This window comes from Babylonia areolata, chromosome 1 (assembly GCF_041734735.1).
Source record: "Babylonia areolata isolate BAREFJ2019XMU chromosome 1, ASM4173473v1, whole genome shotgun sequence".
Classification (NCBI taxonomy): Eukaryota; Metazoa; Mollusca; class Gastropoda; order Neogastropoda; family Buccinidae; genus Babylonia; species Babylonia areolata.
The window spans coordinates 86,114,059-86,136,173 of record NC_134876.1 but is presented as its reverse complement, the minus strand read 5'-3'; the positions used below and the strand labels follow the sequence as shown (position 1 = coordinate 86,136,173).

General features: G+C 38.0%; 1 protein-coding gene across 2 annotated transcripts; it reads left to right on the top strand.

Moving 5' to 3' along the window:
• The first annotated feature begins 7,611 nt into the window (after positions 1 to 7,611).
• LOC143293954 (uncharacterized) lies at positions 7,612 to 16,049 on the top strand. Of its 2 annotated transcripts, XM_076605351.1 has the most exons (6): positions 7,612 to 7,938; positions 8,032 to 8,075; positions 8,205 to 8,270; positions 9,653 to 9,670; positions 12,568 to 12,634; positions 14,965 to 16,049. In XM_076605351.1, the coding sequence occupies exons 1-6, from the start codon at positions 7,726 to 7,728 to the stop codon at positions 15,844 to 15,846; spliced, it is 1,290 nt and encodes a 429-aa protein (XP_076461466.1). In that variant the 5' UTR covers positions 7,612 to 7,725; the 3' UTR covers positions 15,847 to 16,049. The 2 variants fall into 2 exon arrangements, with proteins under 2 accessions (XP_076461466.1, XP_076461474.1); XM_076605359.1 differs by lacking the exon at positions 9,653 to 9,670.
• Positions 16,050 to 22,115: the final 6,066 nt, after the last annotated feature.

Below are 22,115 nucleotides of genomic sequence, written 5' to 3'. Positions count from 1 at the left end.
AAATATTCAATTCTCGTTCAGTGAAAAGTCTATGCATGCTTCGATCAGTCCCGGCGTTTCAGGGGAATTCGGATCTTTCTGATTCTTGAGTTTGTGTTTGCTGCTGTCCGGCATGAATTTTTCACTAATGGCTGATCAGTAGAACCGGTCCACACAGAAATGTCCAACCAGGAATCAAACACTTGATTCACAGACTGGTCAACCTCAGCCCCTCCTGTCTTCTTCTTCTTCTTCAGGCCCATAACTAAAAAATAGTCGTTGGGGGAAGCCTGAGGACCGCAGACGCAACCTCCCTTCTCCATCTGTCTCTGTCGGCAGCCGCTGGCAGCAGCTCACGTGTGTGGAGTCCGGTCCATTGTTTGATGTTCTCATGTCAGTTCTTCCGCTGTCTTCCTCTTCTTCTCCCGCCCTCGATGGTGCCTTGCATGATTGTTTTGGACAAGCTGGTGTGTCGAGTGTTGTGTCCAAACTATATCAGCTTGCGTCTCTTCACAGGAGAAGTTCCTGAGGTCCAGCAAGGTTCTCAATTCTGCTCCGTACATGTTCATTGGTCCTGTGCTCGATCCAGGGAATTTGAAGGAGCTTCCTCAGGCATTTGTTCTCGAAGGCCTGGATCTTCCTTTCAGTTTCGGCCGTCGGTGTCCATGCCTCGCAACCATACAGTACAATGGAGACTACCAGGGCTTTGTAGAGTTTGAATTTTGTGGAGAATCGGATGTTACTTTTCCACACTCTGTTCAGTTTGGTCATGGCTGCAGTGGCTGTGCCAATGCGAACTCTTATTTCTGCTTTGCTGCTTCCATCTTTTGTCAGGGTTGCTCCTAGATATTTGAAGACCCCCTCCTGACTCCACCACATTTGCCAAACCTCCCTCCAAAATTACCAACGAACTCTCACTTTTTTTTTTTTTTTTTTTTTTAATTACCGATCGACGAACTCCCACCAACTAAAACATTACCGGATGTAACGATTAACGATGTCGTTCAATGACATTCTCGTCGGGATCTCCGCGAAGCACCGAGCTTCGTATCGATCGAGGATCTAATCAAATCAAATCAAATCAAAAACACTTTATTAATCCACATGGAAATTAAGTTGTGCAATCACAGGCTCATTGTAAACACTGGCATAAAATCATGCGCAACATAAGAAGAGATTAAAACTAGTCAAATAAGAATTCCCAATAGCTGACGATATACTAACCCCCCACCCACCCCCCACACACACATACTCATGTTAAGACAATAGGGTATTGCACAACAATATTAACAAATGAAAACATCCAACAAAAAAAGGGTATAAGATTACTAAAAATGACATGCGCGCACGCACGCACACACACCCACATACACATACACACACATGCACACACACACACACACACACACACACACACACACACACACACACACACACACACACACGCACGCACACACACACACGTTAAGACCATAAGGTATTGTACAACAATACATAAATAAAAACATCAAGGGAATAAATCGTATATATAAGTAAAATGCACACACACACACACACACACACACACACACACACACACACACACACACACACTCACACACACACAAACAACGTATGCATGCACATAACATATGTCACGCCAAAAAGATTAGAACATTAACATTAAGATACATGAAATCCAAGTAAAATAAGAAAATATTTAAAAATCACTTCCGATCACACACACACAAAAATGCTTGCTTGCCCGTGCTCACCCGCTCAGTCCCACATGCACGCATAATGTCTGCTCCCATACACTCGTCTGCTGGTGAAGTTCAGGTGTTGCTGTGGCGAGGGGGCTTGGGGGGTGGGAGGGTTCACTTAGTGTATTGGATGTTTTGATTGTGTGCGCGAATGGCTGTAGGAATAAATGAATTAATGTATCGAGATGTTCTTGCGCGTGGAGCTCTAAACCTACCACTTATGTCTGACCTTCTGCTATTAATGTCATCATGTAGTGGGTGTCTTACGTCGGTCAAAATTGTTATTAGTCTGTCAGTCTGTTTTCTATTGTGCATGTCGCTAAAGGTGTCTTGTCTTATACCCACCACCCCACCCGCTTTCCTAATGACTTTTTCCAACCTGTCTTTGTCATGTTTGGTCAGGTTTCCCCCCCAGCACACGGCTCCGTATGTTAAAACATTACAGACAACAGATGTGTAAAACATTTGGAGCATCTGCTTGCATACATTAAAAGATTTCATTTTTCTAAGACAGTACATGCGACTGTTGCTCTTTTTAATGAGTGCAGTTGAGTTTTCATTCCAAGACAGCTTATTGTCGATTATCACACCAAGCTACTCCGGTATTGTTGTTTTTTGTTTTTGTTTTCATTTCTTTCTTCGTTTACACAAGCCCGGTATGTCCACTATTTTCTGGGGTTTGTTTGTTTGTCTGTTTTTTGTTGTTGTTTTTTGGGGGGGTTGGGGTGGGGGGTGTGTGTTTTTTTGGGTTTTTTTTTGCTTTGGTTTTTTTTTTCAGACAAAATTATCATACGCGTCATCTCTCTCTCTCTCTCTCTCTCTCTCTCTCTCTCTCTCTCTCTCTCTCTCTCTCTCTCTCTCTCTCTCTCTCCCTCCCTCCCTCTCTCTCTCTCTCTCTCCGGCTCTCTCTCTCTCTCTCTCTCTCTCTCTCTCTCTCTCTCTCTCTCTCTCTCTCTCTCTCAAGATATGACACAAGGGCTTCAAAGAAAAACGGTAAGCAAAATCATCACAAGTGCTACCGTAGGCGGGAGTGAATGATATTATTAGCCTGTTAAGTTTAGCGTCCAGCTCATCCGAGAGAAAAAAATAATGCTTCAAATTCCTATCTTTTTTCCATTCTTTCTGTACAGTGTTTTATTTTTTCCAAATACTTCATTACAGTTTTATTAGATCAACATTGCATAAATGAACACACACACACACACACACACACACACACACACACACACACACACACACACACACACACACACACACACACACACACACACACACACACACACACACACACACACACACACACACACACACACACACACACACAAACTGGTAACGATTGTATTTCTACAAGAGAACGATATAAACGACGACGGAAAAAAGCCCCAAAGAAAGAAAGGAACATAACAAAACAAAACAAAACAAAGCAAGCAAACAGAGAGAGAAAGAGAGAGAATGTGATGTTGATTAAAATTTATCTTCAAGTACATGAAATAATGAACTTAATCATTTTAGATAAATGTTTAGCGTAACACAAGTGCATCAGATAATTATGATGTATTCATCACAATGTAAGCGGTTCGGAGAGCTCATTGTTTTTTTTTCTATAACTGGCTTGTTGGGGTTTTTTTTTTCCAGTAGGAATAGGGTTTGGTTTTGTCTTCAGTTTCAATAATTTCCTTATCGGAACGCCATTTTCAATTCTTCCATGATTGGGTTGGATTTTTGTTTGTTTGTTTGCTGTATTTTTTTGTTTGTTTTGTTGTTAGTTGTTTGTTTTGTTTTTTGTTGTTTTTGGTCCTTGTGTGTGTGTGTGTGTGTGTGTGTGTGTGTGTGTACGTGTTTTAATAGAAGTATGGTTTGTTCCATACCAGTAACGCCAGCCTGTGTGGTCAACAGATTTTAAGTTCAAAAGCATTTTTTTCTGTTTCATATCTATTTTGATAACTGATTAAATACATTCAATAGAGGTAGTTCGATCGACTTCTCTTTATTTGCATTAATTTCACAGATAAATAGAATCAGTTTCGCAAGGAGCAAAATTAAGTCGAACTTTGAATCAGATTTATCAGTATCATTTCCTACAATTACGTTTGTCTCATTTAGGAAAAAAAAAGAATATAAAATAATCATAGTTTTCCGGCGTTCATTTGCTTCATTTGGTTGTTGCTAAATGCTTGCTGTTGGCGCTCTCTATTATTTTACTCTACTACTCTACTCTCAGACTATTATCAAATTCATTACGGACCAAGTGCATATGCTTTTAGTAACCTGACAATTAAGTATATAATTTTTGACTGTAGCTTGATGAAGCCTTCAGTATGTACACGAAAGTGTGTCTTCACAAGTGACTGAGAACGTTGACTGATGTTTTTGACTTTTTGCATTCATCATCAGTTGTTTCGCTTGTCAGTTTAACGACTTCTCTGTTACGAAGTCCTTTAAGTAATTTCCTGTAATTGTAGTTAGATTTTTTTTTTTTTTTTTTTTCACCCTCATTTCACCCTCATTTGCCCAGCTTCCCTCATCCCTCCATTCATTCACATCTCCCACCACTTCTAACCGATATTACTCAAATGTATTCATAAATACTTCAACAAAATGTCTTCAATCACCGATATGTGTGACGCCAGGACATTAAACAAAATTCCTCCTCCTCTACTTTTATTCAGTTCTGCCCGTTAACGCCGGGTTCTCGGCTTGCAGTTACTTTTTGTTTCTTCTTTTTTTAAAAAGAATAAAAACAAACAAACAAACAAAAATAATAATAATAATAAAATAAATTGATTAAAAAAAAAAAAAATCCCTGACACACCAAGAAACAGATCCGCCGTCCCCAACCCCGTCCTTTCCCCCTCCTGTCTTCTCCTTCTTCTTTTTGTTTAAAATTTGATGATGATGATGATGATAACGATGATCATGATCATGATGACGACGACGATGATGATGACTGATGATGATTACATATAATTGTTATCATTGTTAGTGTAAATGTCATTAAAAACAAATAATTTTAGAATCTTGTCGGCCAGTGGCGATAAATCCGACGGAATATCCAAGGTCAGTTACCGACATATATAGGCTTGGTAGTGCTGTAATTAATGCTTTTCAGTACTTCAAGTTCTGTTGGTTGATCCGTTTTTCCTATTTTTGACCCGAGGTCGTGGATTCAAGATCTATCTTTAAAATTCTTTTAAATGTCGTTCTTGGTCGTGGAAAACTTTCAGCCATTGTATGGTCCTGCGCTATCGGTTGGGCCATAAACAATAAATCTGGAAAATAAATAAAAAATGATTCCGATGAATTATTCAACTCGTCTGTTTCAGTTGTCACGGCAACCGCGGATCGCAACTTCGTTTCAAAGAAACAGTTTCAGTTTCAGTTTCAGTTGCTCAAGGAGGCGTCACTGCGTTCGGACAAACCATACACGCTACACCACATCTGCCAAGCAAATTCCTGACCAGCAGCGTAACCCAACGCGCTTAGTCAGGCCTTGAGAGAAAACAAAACAAACAAAAAACAAACAAAAAACGGGGGAATAAATAATAGATAAGCTTACATAAATAAATAAATAAATGAATAATAATTATAATATAGAAAAAGGTAGTAGTAATAATAATAATAATACTAATAAAATGATTAAAAAAATTAAAATTAAAATTAAAAAAAAAGACAACAATGGTGATAAATAAGCGAATAAATGTAAAACATGAAGACACACATTCACACCCACACACCCACACATGCACAACAGAAATGCACCAAACATGCAGTTTCACAGATATGAAAGCACAGTCAAATACATATAAACTTGCTGATAACGCAACACCAACGAGCGGCCTACATCTAGGAAAATCGGAAATCCTCAGAAAAATCAAAGAATACCAAAAAGAACAGGTACAAGGCCATCACACCATCGATCGCCTCAAAGAAATAAAAGCAGAGAGAGGGAGCGGCCGCAAGTCTAACATGAAAGGTAGAGCACGATGCTTTGCAAATCAAACAAATATCGGCATCATTTCCAAACCAACATTGCGCAAATTTCTTCAAAACGGAACAGAGTCTCTGTGGGCCTTTCCAGATACAATAGACTGAGCAACACACTAGACGCCACGTTTTTGGCATCAGAGATCTTTTCCCATCCCTCTTGCGGCCAGTCAGTGGCAGCCTCTGTGCGTGTGTGTATGTGTGTTTGTGTGGATGTGTGGGTCTGTGCTTTTGAGTGCGTTTGTGAATGCGCGAGAGTGTAAGTGTACACAAGTGTCAGGAGTGTACGCGTGTGTGTGTGTGTGTGTGTGTGTGTGTGTGTGTGTGAGAGAGAGAGAGAGGAGGTGGGAGTGCGGGAGGATGAGGTATGTGAGTATATGCATGCCTACACTGTGGGAGCAACAGGATATTGGAACGTATATATATATATATATATATATATATATATATATATATATATATATATATATATATATATATATATATCTTTGTATATATGTGTGGGGGGTTGGGGGTGGGAGATATGGGCGTATGTGTGTGTGCTTGTACAAGTAAGTGTTCATCTCTGTGTGTTTGTGTGTGTGTGTGTGTGTGTGTGTGCCGTGGAAGCTGCGATACGTAGACTAGAAATGAGTGTGTGGAGGAGGGGGGTAGAGGAGGTGCAAGGTAATGTGTGTGTGTGTGTGTGTGTGTGTGTGTGTTGGAGCTCATGTACGTTTATATGTATTTGACTGTGCTTTCAAAGAAACAGAATGAACTGAGGAAGAAATTACGTCAGTCTCAGTTGTCGTCGATCGTCACGTCACTGTGATATCTTCATTTTAAGTCATTATTGTCATCATCTCCATGACTGATAATAACTTGGCAAGTCATCATCACACTGCCGTCAGTTGAAACAATTTGACATTACCAGTCAGTGTACGCACTTTAATGTCAGTTTTCTGTGCGGTCGGCCAGCATGAAAAGTAACAGCACCAGCAACAACGACTGTACGACGACAACAATAACAACAGCAGCTTCGGTGGTAGTGGTGATAATATATTTAAAGGTTTTTGGGGGTTTTTTGTTTGTTTGTTTTTACCCTCGAAATTATCGAATTGATCTTCCAGTGTTAATTATTATTGTGGAGGAGGGGGGTAGAGGAGGTGCAGGGTAATGTGTGGTGTGTGTGTGTGTGTGTGTTGGAGCTCATGTACGTTTATATGTATTTGACTGTGCTTTCATATCTGTGAAACTGCATGTTTGGTGCATATCTGTTATGCATGTGTGGGTGTATGTGTGTCTTCATGTTTTACATTTATTTGCTTATTTATCATCATTGTTGTCTTATTTATTTATTTAAATATTTATTTATTTTTTATTATTTTTTTTTAATTATTACTACTACTACCTTTTTTATATTATAATTATTATTTATTTATTTATGTAAGCTTATCTATTATTTATTCACCTTTTTTTCCCCAAGGCCTGACTAAGCGCGTTGGGTTACGCTGCTGGTCAGGCATCTGCTTGGCAGATGTGGTGTAGCGTATATGGATTTGACCGAACGCAGTGACGGCTTCTTGAGCTACTGAAACTGAAACTGTTAATTGTCCGGATCGCTTGCGAGACTGTATACTATCATGTGCCATGAAAATTGTATCATTTTGACATGAGCAATATTTAAAAAACACATCCGAGGATTTTTAAGGTTTTCGTCACTTCAGCATATAGATATATATATATATATATATATATATATTTTTTTTTTTTTTTTTTTTTTTTTTTTTTTTTTTAATGTGGAAGTAACGACGTATATCAATAAGCCTTTCGGTTAATTGCGAATCAACCAATCATAGTGCTCCCTCGGACACGAGTGGCGATCGACAAGACGCCGACGGACTGTCCAATCAAAGCAAGTTTTACTTTCAAGCAAGTTTTACTGACGTCACCAACCGCAAGTTATTCTGGGAAAGAAGGAGGTTACTCTGTCTGCTTCGTGTGCGTTTGCGAGAGCGTTGATTTATTGTTTACAGTCACAATGGCGGACTGGGAAAAGGATAAGGAGCATGCGAAAGAAAAGGATAGGAAGGAAAAGGATAAGAAGGAAAAGGATAAGAAAGATAAAGACAAAAAGGATAAGGAAGGAAAACATTCCAAGGATAAAAAAGACGACGATCAAGGAGAGGAATACGTCGAAATGGGGAAGGGAGTGTTTGCGGCAGAAAAGATTTTGAAAAAAAGGATTCGGAGGGTAAGTAAAACTCTCGGTTCACGAAAAACCGTGTCCTCTTCGAACATTCGATGATTATCGTTCGATTACTCTCCGTGTTTTCGTCTTTTGCAGGGCAAGCCCGAATACCTTGTGAAATGGAAGGGCTGGTCTCCCAAGTAAGTGAAAACATTTTTTGTTCTTCATGGTAACTGGTAGAGTGCATGAGCTGCCAAAGTTTTACTTACGCCATTTCGTTGTTTGAGAATCACAATCAAACCTAATAATTATGTACAATTGTCTTGCAGGTACAATACTTGGGAGCCTGAAAACAACATCCTTGATACGCGGTTGATAGACTCATTCAAGGCGAGGTGAGTGACTTTTTTTGGATCATTTTGAGTTTCACTCATCAGTTATCGCCCTTCTTATGATGAAACGGTGGTAGTCGAATGTTTTTTGTGTGTGTTTTTTTGTTGTTGTTTTTTTGGTAATGTCGCATTTTAGCATCATAAATTCCTGGAGCTGAATTTAGGATTCTAGGCAATATCCACAATTTTTCCCCTTAAGACGGAGTGAGCGGTGTTTACAAGGTGTGGACGTTCACTCCGTCAGTCACACAGAGGATTCAAGGGGAAGAAATGTGGATATTGCTGGATTCAATCTAAACTGGGACGGAATGAATCCCACTTTAGCATCCTAAATTATGAAGTTGAATTAGGATGCTGAAGTGCGACTTAACCGTTGTGTAAAATATTTGACATGTAATTGAAATACTGAAAAAATGTTAAATCATATATTAGCACTTTGCTTTTTGTCAGGACTTAAATGATATCAGATATGCTCGCAAATTGTGATGAAGTGGTGGTTGTAAATAGTAAATTAACATTGCCGCCCCCTTCCCCCACAAAATCGTGAACAACCCTTGTCCAAAACATATGTACAGAATCATTATTTATAAGTAAAGTGTTGTTGTTTCTGTATGAAAAATTGCAGGAAAAACAAGAAGATGATTTGAAGTGATTGAAAGAATGAGTTGAACATAATGACTGACAATTAAAATCATCTATGGATGTAAATGTGTGGTTGGTAATAGAATTATTTTTCTTTAAAACAAACAAAAAACAACAACAACAACAAAACAGAAAAAATGAATAAAATGTCATTAATTTTGTTACCTTAGTTCTGTCATATCTCACAGATCAATAGCATACAAAAAATCACCTGTCTACATTCCTGAAACATGCATTTGTAAAAAAAAAAAAAAAACCAGTAATGTTTAATAGTATTTCCCTCATTGTTGAAAATGAATACAGAATCACCTTTTTATTTAAGTACTATATAAATAACTCAGTATAACCATCATAAAGATTATCATTACATACATATTTTTACTTATTAATTATATTCAGCATTCAAATAGAGAGCACTTAACCTGCTACAGTGCTATGGATGTGATGCACATCCCAAAACATGAATTATGCAGATTATGCATACAGCTCTATAACAAGATACTTGTAGTAGTACAAGGACTGAAAAAAATCCCTTTTAAATGAAGTATTTTTCTTTTCTTTTTAATCTTTTTATTCTTTTTCATAGTCTAATAGCATCCAGACTGGGGAAGAAAGCTGCATTACAATAAACTTTATCAATTAAGTTGAATTAAACAACTTTATACTAAAATTGTAATTAAAATGAAATTCAATATTCTTCTTTAATGAGTAAAATTTGTGCTGTCTTTATTGCTGCTGCCTAGACTAAGAAGGAGCTATGCGTAAGTATTGTATGACCAAGTTCAGCATTTTTGATACTAATGTTAACTCACAAATTTTTCTTTGCTATTATCCTAGACCCCTGCTCATACCCCACCCACACTGATTTATATGTTATTTATAAACATAATTTTAAAAAATGTCAGTGGTAATTTGATATGCTTTTGTAAGTTTGTTGATAAACAAACTTGAAATTTTCAAGTTTGTTTTTACATTTTATTTTATTCAGATTTTGTTCTTTTTAAATCGGATTTAGATTTGATTTGATTTATATGTTTGGTTTTGATGGTTTGGCCTTGTTTTTTTGTGTTTTTCTCACTTAAACCGTGAATTCAGGTTGACACTCCTTTCAGTGTTTTATTCCCAGTGAACATGATTTTATGAGTGTCAGTTTTTGATTTATGCATGTTTCATTTGAACTGGCTTCATTGCTTGTTACTGCTGCCCCCACTTTTTCACTTCATTTTCATTAGCCAGTCTCTTCTACTACTACTATAACATTGGTGTTGTTTAAAGCCTGTCATCTTGCAGATGAAGGCATGCTCCAGCATTCCAAAAAAATGATATATTGACGAAGGAAATAAAGATAATACTCTGGATGGACTGCCTACAAAGGGATGGTGTGACATCCAGTTTCACAAGTTTGTCTCTGACAATGTGCAGGCAAATAATTTTTTTTAAATGATTACAATTTCAAACCATAAGAACTGTACCAGATTGGCTTTTGAGTGAATAAGTTAGCTATTTGTATACTGTTCATTAGCTGATTGTGGAATGTGCAAGTAAGATTTGGAGGTTTGTCACAGAGTACATGGATGTGATTTGATCAGTTCTAGGGAAAATCAGGAGCGAAAAAAATTCACTAGAACTGAATCAGAAATACCAAACTATTGTTTTACCAATCACAGGATCATAGTTGATGGGGTTTGCACAGTTTTCCTGCTTGCCACAGTGACTGAAATCATTATTTTGGTCTTTGTGTAGAGCAGCAGTTTCTTTCATTTGCTGAATTTAGATGGACATTGTTTTTGTTTTTTGTTGTGTTTTTTATAGTAATTTTACACCTGGGTGATGGAGAGGTTTTTTTCTTCGTTTATTTTATTTTATATATTTTTCAAATTATTGCATGCATTAGTTTTCTGTTTTATTTTGTTTGGTTGATGATGTCCACACGTTAATGGTAATTTGAGTGGTTTTGGTACAAGTTTTTTTGGCTTTTTTTTCTGCATTAGCAAAGGATTATGTAGACCATAGACATTGATAGAGTGTAACGTGCTTCAGTTGGAAGTGAGGTCCCACCAGCTGTGTGTGTCTGTACTATGTGTGAAATCAGTATGACTCTTAGTTTCATCATTATTGGTCTTATAATTAAATGGTAGTAAACTATATTTTAATTAACACATACTTAACCCTTTTGATTATTTATGTATTACAATTGCTAAAAAGAAAACATATCTCTCTTCTCTATCTCTCGCTAACTCGCACAAACATGGACAGACACACACACAGACACCCACCAACACCCATCCACCACACACACACACAGTCACATACACACTACACACACACACATTTCCTTTAGTAGAGATTTGTCTGCACACTTATATGCTGTACTCCCCACTCTTTGTATAACTTGAATGTTGTTTGATCATTTTCCAACTTTCTATTTTTTTTAATGATCTCATGGAACTCCATTAGTTCTTCACTCTGTATTGTATGATTTGATGAGGGCATTGTAGATGAGGTGGTATGATTTACTTAAACACAGACAAACAGCAGTTAGTTCTTTTTTTTTTTTTTTTTTTTTTTTCAGTTTCATCATTTTACAGTTTTTATTGGAACCACACTGATTTTTGGCTCACGTGTGTAAACAGTGTGAGCCTATGTTAGTATGTAATTCGTTGTGTGTGTGTGCCCCTGTTCCAGACTGTCACATGTTTTTGTGTGGTTTATTCTGAGCAGTCCCATATTTTGTTTTTCCAAGTAGATGCATTTTAGTTTTTGTTAAATATAAAAATTTTGTAATTATAATATTTGTCTCTGTCAGTTGAGTTCCACAGATTGAAACATTTTTTTATTGTTCTGCTCCATGTCTGCACCACCCTTGCCATTTTTTGGTGATTTTTTGTTGTTGTTTGTTTGAATTCTGTTATGTACTGCTTTTAGCAGTAGGGCATGTCGCAGAATTCTGATAGAATTATTGATTGTTTTGACTTTCTGTTTCTTCTGGTTTTTATTTATAATCAAAGCAGTGTGATGGCGGGTTTTTAACCAAGACAGAGAACCTCAAATGTGTCTTCTGCATCTTACAGAATATGTAAACACCTGTTCATTCCCACTATGGTGACTATGGTAATAGATGGTCAGTGAGAAAAAAATTCTTTTGGAAAGAAAGCAAGTGGATTGTTGTTCAGACTGATGGGAAAAGAGGAAATAGTGGGGTTTTATGTTACACTAAAATTTGAGCACACAAAATTATTTTTTGTGTTGTTTGTTTGACTTCTCCCAAATTCAGCTGTTTTCTTTCATATCTTGCTACTTTCACTTCAAAGATTCTGAAAGGGAGTTCAGTACAGTTGAGAATAACTGCAACAGACTCTGCAGTTGTTGAGTTTTAAAGATTTTTTTCCTGTTTCTTTTTTGTTTATTATTATGATACATACTTTTAACTATAGTATAGTCCCTATAACCACAGGTGCAAGTTTTAGTTACACTACAATTCTGTCAAAATGTTATGAATAAGGATGATTGTGTTGATTGTTTGTGTGTTTTTGTTGTTTTTTTTGTTTGTGTGTTTGTTTTTTTAACTAGTTTTGAATCGTTTAGTAAGCCTGCCTTCCCATTTGAAAGTGTAAACAGTTTGATAATCATTCATGTTTGTAGAATGGATATTTTTCAGTTCTCAGAGAGGGGAAAGCTCAGGATCAGGAGCAAAGCGTCAAAAAGGAAAGAAAAGATCAGCAGATGTAAGTGCGCTCTTTGAAACTCAAGCTGTAATACATATATTTGTGGTTTGAATTATTGCATGGCTTATGAGTGTGAGGGAAAGACAAGAAAGAGACCCTGAGAGAAATGGAGAATAGAATAGATATATGAATAAATAAATAGATAATGAATAAATGAAAAATAAATAGATAAATACACTGAAATTAAGCGCTAGGGGAGGTAAAGTAAATTGTTTTTTCATTTATTTCAGATTGGTTTTAAGTTTTAACTGTCAGGAAAGCCATTGCAGCATTAGTAATGAAGCAAGAATATAATATTTTTTATTGACTTTTGGTGTGATTATTGTCTGTTTCTCAATTCTTTCTTCCACTTGCAACATCTTTTCATGATAACAGCATTCTAAGAGAAAAATATTTGTTTACTTCAAAAAGTTCAATAGTTCTGAATTTTCTTTTCAACCCTTTAGTGTGGGGATTTTGTCATGAACTGGAGAAAAAGAGTCAACTTGTCAAGCAGTTTTTTTTTTTTTTTTTTTTTTTTTTTGTTTTTTTGGGTCTCCTTAAAAGGTGTGAAAATATTGAAAATGAAGTAGAATGACTTTTTGCATAAATCAAGGTGAGTTATTTTCCCCAGTGATATAATACAGTACTTATAGCACACACACACACACACACACACACACACACAAACACACACACACCCCACATATATACACTCTTCCCCCCTCCCCCCCCCCCCCCCCCAATACTCGAGGCATGTAATGTGAATAATGTGAATGAACACTTGCTTTTTTAAATCTGATTTTTGCCCCCGCCCCACTATTGCTTTTGACATGGTCAGATGGCCCAGTTCAGTAAAACTATTTCTCTCTCTCTCCTCTCTCTCTCTCTCTCTCTCTCTCTCTCTGTCTGTCTGTCTGTCTCTCTCTCTCTCTCTCTCTCTCTCTCTCTCTCTCTCTCTCTCTCTCTTCACACTCATGGAATTAACTGTGAATGAAAACTGCTTTCTTACATTAGATTTCATATCCACCACACTGTTCCCTTTGACATGAGCAAATGGCCCAGTTCAGTAAACTGTCGTCTCTTTCTCTGTCTCTCTCACTTTCTCTTATGCGCTATCTCTCCACACTCACGGCATGTAATGTGAATAAATGCTACTTGCTTACATCAGATTTTCGTCCCCACTTATTACCTTTGACATGGGCAGATGGCCCAGTTCAGTAAAACTATTTGTCTCCTCTCTCTCTCTCTCTCTCTCTCTCTCTCTCGAGCCGCTGTTCATTGTGAATCAGTTCATACTTTTGCTTTGAAGACATTTTTAGGTGTTGAAAGGCAAACTCCTAATGATTTAGTTTATGGAGAAACAAATCGGTACCTGATGTATTTAGTTGCTGCAGTTAAATGTATTCGTTATTGGTTAAGGTTATTAGAAATGGATGCCAACAGATTACCTCGTAAAGCTTATGATATGCTATTTGATTTAGATACTAGAGGCAAAGTAAATTGGGTAACAAAAATATGTCACTGTTTATTTGAGTATGGGTTTTGTTTTGTTTGGTTAAACCAAGGTGTTGGCAGCATTCAGTCATTTATTTGTGCTTTTTGGCAACGTTTGATCGATTGTAGATGGCAGAAATGGTCTGATCATATTCAAAATAGTGAAAGATTTGATTTTTATAGGAATTTCAGCAATGGCCCAGACTTGAAACCTTACCTGATGTTAAATATGGATAGACATTTGAAATATATAACAACAAGATTCAGACTAGGTATTTCTGAGCTAGCGCTTCATCATTATAGATACAGAATATGTAATGACAATGATCTGATTTGTCCATTATGCAAAGATTCGATAGAAAATGAAATGCACTTTGTCCTTTGTTGTCCAGCTTTGAGGAATATTCGAGAATCATTTATTAAGCCTAAATATTATAGACAACCAAATATGTTTAAATTGAACTTGTTAATGTCTTCAACATCCTGTGAAATTGTTAGAAACCTTGCTTTGTATTTATATAAAGCTTTCAAAGTCCGAGAAACTATTACGCCATGAAAACACTGTTTTGTTGCTAGGCTAGTTTTTCATTTGAACTTATGTTATATCAAGTTTTTTATGTATGTTGTATTATGTGAAATGTTTTTGTTTTTCTTTGTTTTTTATTGCTGTCTGTTCATATACCCCTTCATTAGGGGCCTTGGCCTATATGAATAAATCATCTCTCTCTCTCTCTCTCTCTCTCTCTCTCTCTCTCTCTCTCTCTCTCTTTCTCTCTCAGGACATTAAAACTGGTGACAGTTGTGGGTGTGTTTGCGCTCAGTGTCTTAGTCCTTGCATTTGGTTGTTTTCACAGAGCGCATTAGAGAGCTCAGATGATGAGAAGAGCAGCAATGAGGAGAGCAGCGATTCTTCCGCTGATACTGGTCGTCCTGCCAGAGACAGTGCAGTCCCCTCCACATCCCAGACACACTCTTCAAACAAGGCAGACAGCACAGCTGGCAAGAAGAAGGAGGAACCCAAACCTTCTACAAGTTCCTCAGTGGACTCGGGCACTGTGGCACCTCCAGTCAAACGAGGCAGAGGTAGACCACCTAAACATCCCCGTCCAGGTATGCCAGGGTACGTGGAGCCACCCCCCAAACCACCCCGATTCAAACTGGATGGAAAGCCCAAGGCCAAGCCAGGCCGCAAACCCGGCAGCACTTTGGCTTCCACCGTGAAGAAGTCCAAGCCGAAAAAGATGCTGCTGATGAAGAAGTCCTCTGAAAACAACAGCAACAAGAAAGACAAAGAGCCAGCAGCATCGGGTGCAAGTAGAAACGGCAACACAGACTCTGCATCAGTGTCTTCAGGGGCCAGTGTCTCTAAACCGGCAACCATCACGAGCAGAAACAACAGTCAGCCCCCCCAGTTATCTCCTCAACCCATGGCGTCGCTCAACAACAACCACCACCACCATCCCAGTGCGAGGACAAATATGGACTCTGGCATCTATGATTTCCAGTCTGACGATGCTGACTCCCAGAAACCCCTCCCTATGCCTGAAAGGAAGGCTGCCACAAAGGTGGAGAAGAAATATTGGACACCTCCTCCCCACTTCATTGACCGACAGATCACCATCACTGATGTGCAGCTGGGGGGACTGGCCATCACCTTCAGGGAGAGCAGAGATTCTGACTTCCTCTCCAAGAAGGAACAAAATCATGAGATAAAAACTATTGTTCCCCCGGTTTAAATGTTTACAAAGCATATCTGTGAAATGAACTTGTTAAAAAGTTTCTGTGCCACGCCTTCATGGGTGTAAAGTGAGACAGGAGCTAGGAAGTGTGCTGTGGCAGAACAGGCTGTCTATCAGCATTGTTTTAGGCACACATTGGGGTCTGTAATGTGGTGATTTTTTTGTTCTTTTCTTTTTTTTTCTAGAAAATCTGCAAGTTCTCAGCCAGCAAAATATCAAGGGAGAGGTGTATGTTTTTCTCTCCATTATGTTATCTAAAAGCTACATGTGTCAGCTGGTCATTATTCATTGTGAAGTGGGGGGAGGGGGGCCAGGGGGGTGGCAGACTAAAGGATCAGTCATGTGTTTAGCTGTGTTTTGTTTGTGTGGGTCATGAAAGAAGAGTACCTGATGCAAAAATGCCTGAATGGATGGGTTTTCTATGTAGAGTGCAGCAGCCCTACTGATGTCACTATCTGAAACCTTTCCCCGAGTATTGTTTTCTATGAAATACTTGGTTTGACCCTCAACACAAACGTGGTCCCAGTCCTAACTTTTCTTACCTCCACCCTCCCTTACCTTTCATGTAACTCCCACACTTCAGTTTCCTCTGATGGAACCATTTCCCTCTGGGTATAAATTCTGCATTTTTTAAGCTGCACCAAAATAATGATAATGACAATCTTAAGGCATATAGTATGATGGACTTCGTCGAGTCTGTGTATTACGCAGAATGGATTATCACTGAAGCTATCAGTATTTGTTGTCTGAAGAATATCCAAATGAAGACCGGTCTGTGGGTCTGTGTTTTGGGGTGACAAGAGACGGGTGGAGGGTGAGAAGGGTACAATATATATATATATATATATATATATAATGTAGGGCTTGGAGAAGGATTTTTAACAAATAGTTATTTAACCTTTTTCTCATGTTATTTTGATTTCATGTGTAAGTTGTTTCTGCTGCACCCTTTGTTCCTTCTTCGACTTTGTCATTCATTTTTGATATTCTGTGTGAGTTGTAGGGTTTGTATAGATCTGAAGTTCTAATTGTAGTTGTAGAAGTACACACTTAGCTGCGGCAGCCTGTCTGTCACGTCTTTGTGGTTGTACCAGTATATACATACTGAAGCAGTTAGTATGACTTTTAGATACATTTTATTCTTCAATCAGTTTGATACGTGTACATATTAGTTAATGAAGAGAAGAATTTGTTCCTGCTGACAAATGCTTTTCAAAGTTATCTTTCTTCATTCTGCTCTGGATGAGATTATATCACAACTGTATATTCTTCTTAGTTCTTCTGTGTTCGTGGGCTGCAACTCCCATGTTCACTCATATGTGCACAAGTGGTCTTTTACGTGTATGACCATTTTTACCCTGCCATGTAGGCAGCCATACTCCACTTTCGGGGGTTGCATGCTGAGTATGTTCTTGTTTCCATAACCCACTGAACGCTGACATGGATCACAGGATCTTCAATATGCATATTTGATCTGCTTGCATATACACACTTAGGGGGTTCAGGCACTAGCAGGTCTGCACATATGTTGACCTGGGAGATCAGAAAAGTCTCCACCCTTTACCTACCAGGTGCTGTTACTGAGATAAAACCCGGGACCCGCAGATTTCAAGTCCAATGCTTTAACCACTCAGATATTGTGCCTGTGCACAATTGTATAAAATTTTGTATATAGAAAGAAAATTATGTGTTCCATTTGAACAATGGATGTTTGACCTAAAAAATGGCTAGCCAAAATGAAATATTTGAAATCAGTGAGTAAATAGATAGATATTTTGGATGAAATAGATATATTGTCTTTTACAAAGCTCAGTCATGCATTCTGATTTTCATAAGATTTTTAAAATCTTGAAATAAAAGGATAAATCTTACATTTTTAGAGTCTCGGCCAACTAAACTGTTTTCAGATTTTAGTTATGAAACATCCTAAATACATAGCCGTCGTTGGTCAGCAGAGTTTTACCTTGTATCTTTGCGCACATTTCGCCTGCTTGATTTAATAGCGAAAGTCATTTATAGTGAGGTATGATTTTGAAACATAGTATTGATAGGTGACTGTCTGTGTAGTGTCGAACACTATCTCTTACATTTATCACATTTGCAAAAATGAGGATTGGAGTGTGTTAATTGTCAAAATGGAAAACTCATACTTCTAATCATATATTCAGTCATCTGCAGATGTGACTAAGTTCATTGTAGAAAATAACAAATTCTGCAGATTTTGTTGTTAGAATGAGTTTGAAACGTTTCTTTGCAAATTCTCTTTGAAGTGGTGAAAAACATTTTGTGCCAATCTTTTCCTGTGTAATTTAAAAAAAAAACTAGTAATATACTGTATTGGGCGACTTCAGAAAACGTCACAATGTGTGTGATCTGAAAGCAGTATTCTTCAGGATGTGTCATTCTGCAGATCTTTGCCTATACCAGTATATGCCCTTTTTTTTTTTCTTTTTTTTTTTCTTTTTTTCTTTTTTTTGCCCCTGGCTTTGGAGAACTTTGTAATTTTTTTAATACATTTTTCTTGTGTGTGTAATCTAGGGTTGATGAATTAAGCAGAAAGTCTGTCCTCAGCACAGCACAGTCTTATTTAAATGTCCAAGGGAACTTTATGGTTAAGGTAACATGTCATGAGCTGTGTTGCTTTGCAAGCTTTTGTTTGTCTGTCTGTCTGTTTTCTCTGATATGACACTGACAGAGTTTTGTGTTTGACACAGTTTAGTGGATACAGCAGTCCTGATATGTCTGTGTGTGGTTGGCTGGCCAATAATTAATATTGTCAAATGTTGTACAGAAGTTGTTTCTGAATTCAGTATGGAGGAAGTTATTGTATTCAATTTCCATTTTCAGATTAGTTTGATTTATTTCTGATCAGTTGAAGTTCAGTTTTAGGGAAATGAAGCAAAATATACAGAAATTAAAGTAAAATGCTCCAGGGGAAGATAGTAGTACTCAGCCTATTGGAGGAATGCTTTAGAAGACTAAATGAATGTGTGAAAAATTTTAGAAGCCTATAGCTCTCATAATGACTTGCTGTTCACATCATGCAGCGAAATAACTAGCTTTGAAAAACAGCAGTACCCACAAAGCATATGCTCAACTCAACCTGTGTCCTTACATGGACTCTATGGAGACTGAGTCAGTGGTTTTGGTATTTTATGGCATGCTGCTTTCTGTGGGTGGCTGGGCTGTAAGTAAGAACAAAGTCACTGACTTCTGGAGTTGCTACTGGGGCACAGGTAGGTTCTCCTTCCTTGTGGCCAGTAAGGTCTGGCATTTATCTGAATGGAATGACATAAGTCGTTGGTGTTCCATGTCAGCAAGACTGTTTGGGTTACTGTGAAGAGCCTGCTGATCAGCAACAAAGCATGCCTTCAGCAAACAGTTTCTACAGCAAGGTGGCTGGGAAGATCGGTGTACAGAAAGTGCAAGTTCTGTAAACCATGAGGTACTCTGGATTTCAGAGGTTTGAAGGTAGATAATTGACCATCCATTTCTGCTTGTTCAGTACTTGTCTTGATGTTTTGAATTGGTTTGTTGATCTTGTCTGTGATGTTGTAAAGTGTAAGTAAATGCTTAAGGGGAAAATAACATTGAAGAGGGGTGGGGAGGTTGGGGTGTGTGTGGGGTGGGGGGGGGGGGGGCCTTGTCGAATGTCTTTGACTGTTTGAGAAGTCCTTCACAAGAACATCAGTCAATGTCATCCCATCTCACAAGAATGATCCACACGGTAACTATGTTGTTTTTATAGCACTTGATACCAGTCTTACTGGACAATGCATGCTGAGGTGGAGGATTGGTATGAGGATGAAGGCAGAGGTTAGCTGATAAACAGTGGTGCACATTTCTTTGAACGTTGTCATCTGGGTCTGATGCTTTCAAAGCGATAAGCACTTTTTACACAGCAGCTTCTTAACTCTGGCCTTCATGATACTGACAGAGCTGCACTCTGTGCCTTCCTTGCCTGTGTTTTGGGCCAGACTGGGTTCAGAGGTTTTGAACATAGTTCTGCCCAGCATAGCACAGAACTGGTGAACAAATACATGTGTATATATCTGCTTTTATGGTCCAATAAAGCATTCATTGTATGGTAGTGCAGTGCTTTTATGGTCCAATAAAGCATTAATTGTATGGTAGTGCAGTGGTATAAAACTAATTAGAAGACGTCTAGTGATCTTTAAAGATCTTGGTGATGTGCACCTGGGTGTGTTGTTGTGTTTGGTACAGTATATGTCTCGTTTGGCTGAAAAGCCCAATGTGACAGTGGCAGTTGCAGGTGAAAGTACAGGTGAAAGGAGAAGCTGGTCTGTCTCCCTGGGATGAGTTTTCTCTGCTTGGTGTTGCAGGTCATCCTCTTAATGGTGCTGGCGGATCCCATTTTTTACAATTGTGTAATGTCGCACAAAATGACACATGTATACATATATACACACAGATGCTAGAAGTGAAAATTCAGCACAGACTGGCCTTTTGATATTCTTATCAAGATTGTTGTCACTACGTGTGTGTGTGTATGTGTGTGTGTGTGTTGTTGTTGTTGTTGTTTTTTTAACTAATGTTGGCATAATTTGTTCAGTCCCTTGGCTGATACCAATGCGGTTGGCGCTGGTACCTCTGGATAGTTAGATAAAATGTAGTTAACCATTTATATTGTCAGTTTCTAAGTCGGTGTGTGTGTGCACTTAACGGGCCTGCAGTTGTGTAATACTTCATTTGGTGTGTGATTTTGTTTCCCTTAATTTTTATTTTTATTTTTTATTTGTATTTCTTTTTGTCACAACTTATTTCTCTGTGTGAAATTCAAGCTGCTCTCCCCAGGGAGAGCGCATCGCTATACTACAGCGCTTCCCATTTTTTTGTATTTTTTCCTGCATGCAGTTTTATTTGTTTTTCCTATCAAAGTGGTATTTTCTACAGAATTTTGCCAGGAACAACCCTTTTGTTGCCGTGGGTTCTTTTACGTGTGCTAAGTGCATGTTGCACACAGGACCTCGGTTTATCGTCTCATCCGAATGACTAGTGTCCAGACCACCACTCAAGGTCTAGTGGAGGGGGAGAAAATATTGGCGGCTGAGCTGTTATTCTAACCAGCACGCTCAGATTCTCTCACTTCCTAGGTGGACATGTTACCTCTAGGCCATCACTCCATTTGTAGTGCTCTCTCTAGTGCTCGCTCTCTCTCTCTCTCTCTCTCTCTCTCTCTCTCTCTCTCTCTCGCTTGCTTGCTCTCACTCTCTTTTTTTTTTCTTTTTTCTGCTGTTGTTTGTTTTTGTTTGTTTGGAGAGAAAGTGGTATAATGTCTCTTTGATATCTTGCCTTGATGACTCATCTTTTTAATGCTTTAGGATTTCTGGCAGTTGTACATTTGAGCAATATGAGAAAATTAGTTGCATCATTGCATTTGATATCTCTAGGGGGTTTTCCTCATATGGTATGTACATTTTGGTTCACATGTGTAATCAGTTTCAATCTGAAGGGAAAGAATCAATTCTTTCCACACATTCTAAATGACAGTGCACTTCTGGGAAGGACACAAAAGGTTATTCACAAGTCAAAAATATTTCCAGTCATGTTACTGTTTTTGACACATTGACTCACTCATTAATACCTGTATTGTTATAATTTTTAGGTAAAACATGAACTTCTGTGTGTATGAAAGTTACATTGATGCCAGGAGCAGCAGAATTCTTCGAAATATACTCTCCTTTTTTTTTTTTTTTTTTTTTTTTTTTTTTTTTAAGAATCTCACCCATGTGAAATTTTATATTTAAAGACTTGACTCAAGGCTCAGAAATATAACTGTTTTACACTCATTATGGTTTTACACATATAGATCTACATTAGCCCAAGTGGGAGTATAGTCACCAAGTCAGTTACTCACTTTTGTACATATATTCATTATCATGTGAATCAACAGTCTGCAGCAACATAGTATTGAAAGGGGTGGAGGAGGAATCTAAATTCTATTCCAAATGATTTGAGCACGTATCTCATCACTCAATAGCAAAGTGTCAAAAATAACAAACACTTCCCATCGAAGTCAACAAATCTTCTTGACTTCCGGTTCAAAACTTGTCGGTTAGACTTTAATTGCACCACACATGTGCATTTGATAAATTTTCAGGTAGTAGAAACCTAGACCAACTTCAGCCATTACCTGCAGAGAAATAATAGTAGTGTTGAAGCTGAGCATGTTTTTTCACAGACACAGTGAGTAGTCTGGTGGTTTGTTTCTTGTGTTGTTGTTTTTTTGTTTGGTTGGTTGTTGT